At 27.5% G+C, this 1,879-nt stretch overlaps 1 protein-coding gene across 1 annotated transcript; it reads left to right on the plus strand.

The window, feature by feature from the left end:
- The first annotated feature begins 138 nt into the window (after positions 1-138).
- On the plus strand, positions 139-1,675 carry LOC124418915 (putative uncharacterized protein DDB_G0283467). Its single transcript, XM_046946817.1, has 2 exons — positions 139-337; positions 1,097-1,675. The coding sequence occupies exon 2, from the start codon at positions 1,137-1,139 to the stop codon at positions 1,458-1,460; it is 324 nt and encodes a 107-aa protein (XP_046802773.1). The 5' UTR covers positions 139-337; positions 1,097-1,136; the 3' UTR covers positions 1,461-1,675.
- The last annotated feature ends 204 nt before the right edge of the window (positions 1,676-1,879 follow it).

The raw sequence follows: 1,879 nt of genomic DNA on the forward strand, positions 1-1,879 counted from the left end.
GACTAGACTATAGACTAGACTATAGACTAGACTATAGACTAGACTATAGACTAGACTATAGACTAGACTATAGACTAGACTATATATTAGACTATAGACTAGACTATATACTAGACTTTTAAGTTTAATGTATTTTCATTTTATTAATATAATTGCTTTTACATTTCTAGGAATTAAAGAAAAATAATGTTAACACTGTGGTACGTGTATGCGAGCCCAGTTATAATACTGAAGAATTAGAAGCACAAGGCATCACAGTTAAAGATTTAGCATTCGAAGATGGTACTTTCCCGCCGCAGAATGTTGTTGACGAATGGTTTGAGATTTTAAAGCAAAAGTAAGTTGAATTTAATATACATTACACTTTAAAGCTTCAAAGTTACAAAAAAAGTTCTATGTGTTTTACCAATATTTTTACATAAATCATGATTTTGGAAAAAACCTTAAATTCAAGTGGGTTTTTTTCGTTGTTTTAACCAGTAATCTAAACATTCATATCTATCGTTTTTCTCATAAATTTTTTGTTTAAAATTATGGAAATAAACACAAATATTAACATAAAAATAAACTCTTCAAACATTTAGCATCTTCCCGGCAAAATTTAGAACAACACAAATTTTTTTATTTGTTTAACATTTTACGCTTAATGGCTTTGTATTTTCTTGACAACATTTTTATTTTATTTTCTACGCAATAATCTAGAAATAATTTATGAAATCATCATAAAAATTAACAGATTATTTAAACAAATAATGTTTTTTTTTTTATTTTCTTAAACAATTTAATTTAGTTTGTTTTATATGCTAATTTTCAATGAAATCAAATAACAAAAGTTTCGGTTTCCTTTAATAATGTTTAACTAAAACTTTTATTTTGTTGCTTGTTTTACTAACGGTTCATAGTTGATTGAAATTCTTTGTCTTGTTTCGATTTTTCTGAAAACATCACCATCTTACGAATGATATAGCCTGTTCCTTAAATATTCGCTTAAAACTTATGTTTTGTTAATTTTTTTATATCCTGTTCTTATTTTTTATTTATCTATTTCTATATACCCCCCTTCTCTTTTTTTGGTTTCTTCTTCTTTTTTTTGTAGTTTTAGTAAGAAAAAGTCCTCTTCCTCTAGAGCCTCCTTTATGAAAAACAAACGTTTTTCTTTGAGACATAATAATTCTCATAAAACAGCCGATACAATCAACAACACCAACACTTGTAATAGTACTACAACCAATAATAACACTTCTACTACTACTACTACTAGTACTTCCACTACTGCAATTGGTACCAGTCTTAGTACTACTAATAATAATATTACCAACAACACCAATACTACTCCCCCTATCACTACTACTTCAACTTCTACCATACATTATATACAAAATAGAAATCAAATTATTAGCAGTACTAGACATACTACTGATGATCATCATGATAATGATAAAAATACCACTTGTAGGTAAGGTTTTTCTACTTCTTTTTGGTTCTTTTCCGAGTTGGTTCAAATTGTCTTTGTTTTTTTAAATTATTGTTTTAACTTTCAATGTGTTTTAAATTGTTGTTACCCTGTTAATTACTTCAAAGTTTTTCTAAACAAGAGCCATTAGAACATTGCTCTTGATCAGTTACATTTTGTATACAAAATCGTGTATAGACTATACTATAGACTAGACAATAAACTAGACTATAGACTAGACTATAGACTAGACTATAGACTAGACTATAAACTAGACTATATACTAGACTATAGACTAGACTATAAACTAGACTATATACTAGAGTATAGACTAGACTATAGACTAGACTATAGACTAGACTATAGACTAGACTATAGACTAGACTATAGACTAGACTAAAGACTAGACTATAGACTAGACTATAG

This window comes from Lucilia cuprina, chromosome 2 (genome assembly GCF_022045245.1).
Source record: "Lucilia cuprina isolate Lc7/37 chromosome 2, ASM2204524v1, whole genome shotgun sequence".
Lineage (NCBI taxonomy): Eukaryota > Metazoa > Arthropoda > Insecta > Diptera > Calliphoridae > Lucilia > Lucilia cuprina.

Bases quoted from the DNA above. Each gene is read 5' to 3' on its own strand.
- LOC124418915 (XM_046946817.1), top strand. From the start codon at position 1,137: ATGAAAAACAAACGTTTTTCTTTGAGACATAATAATTCTCATAAAACA.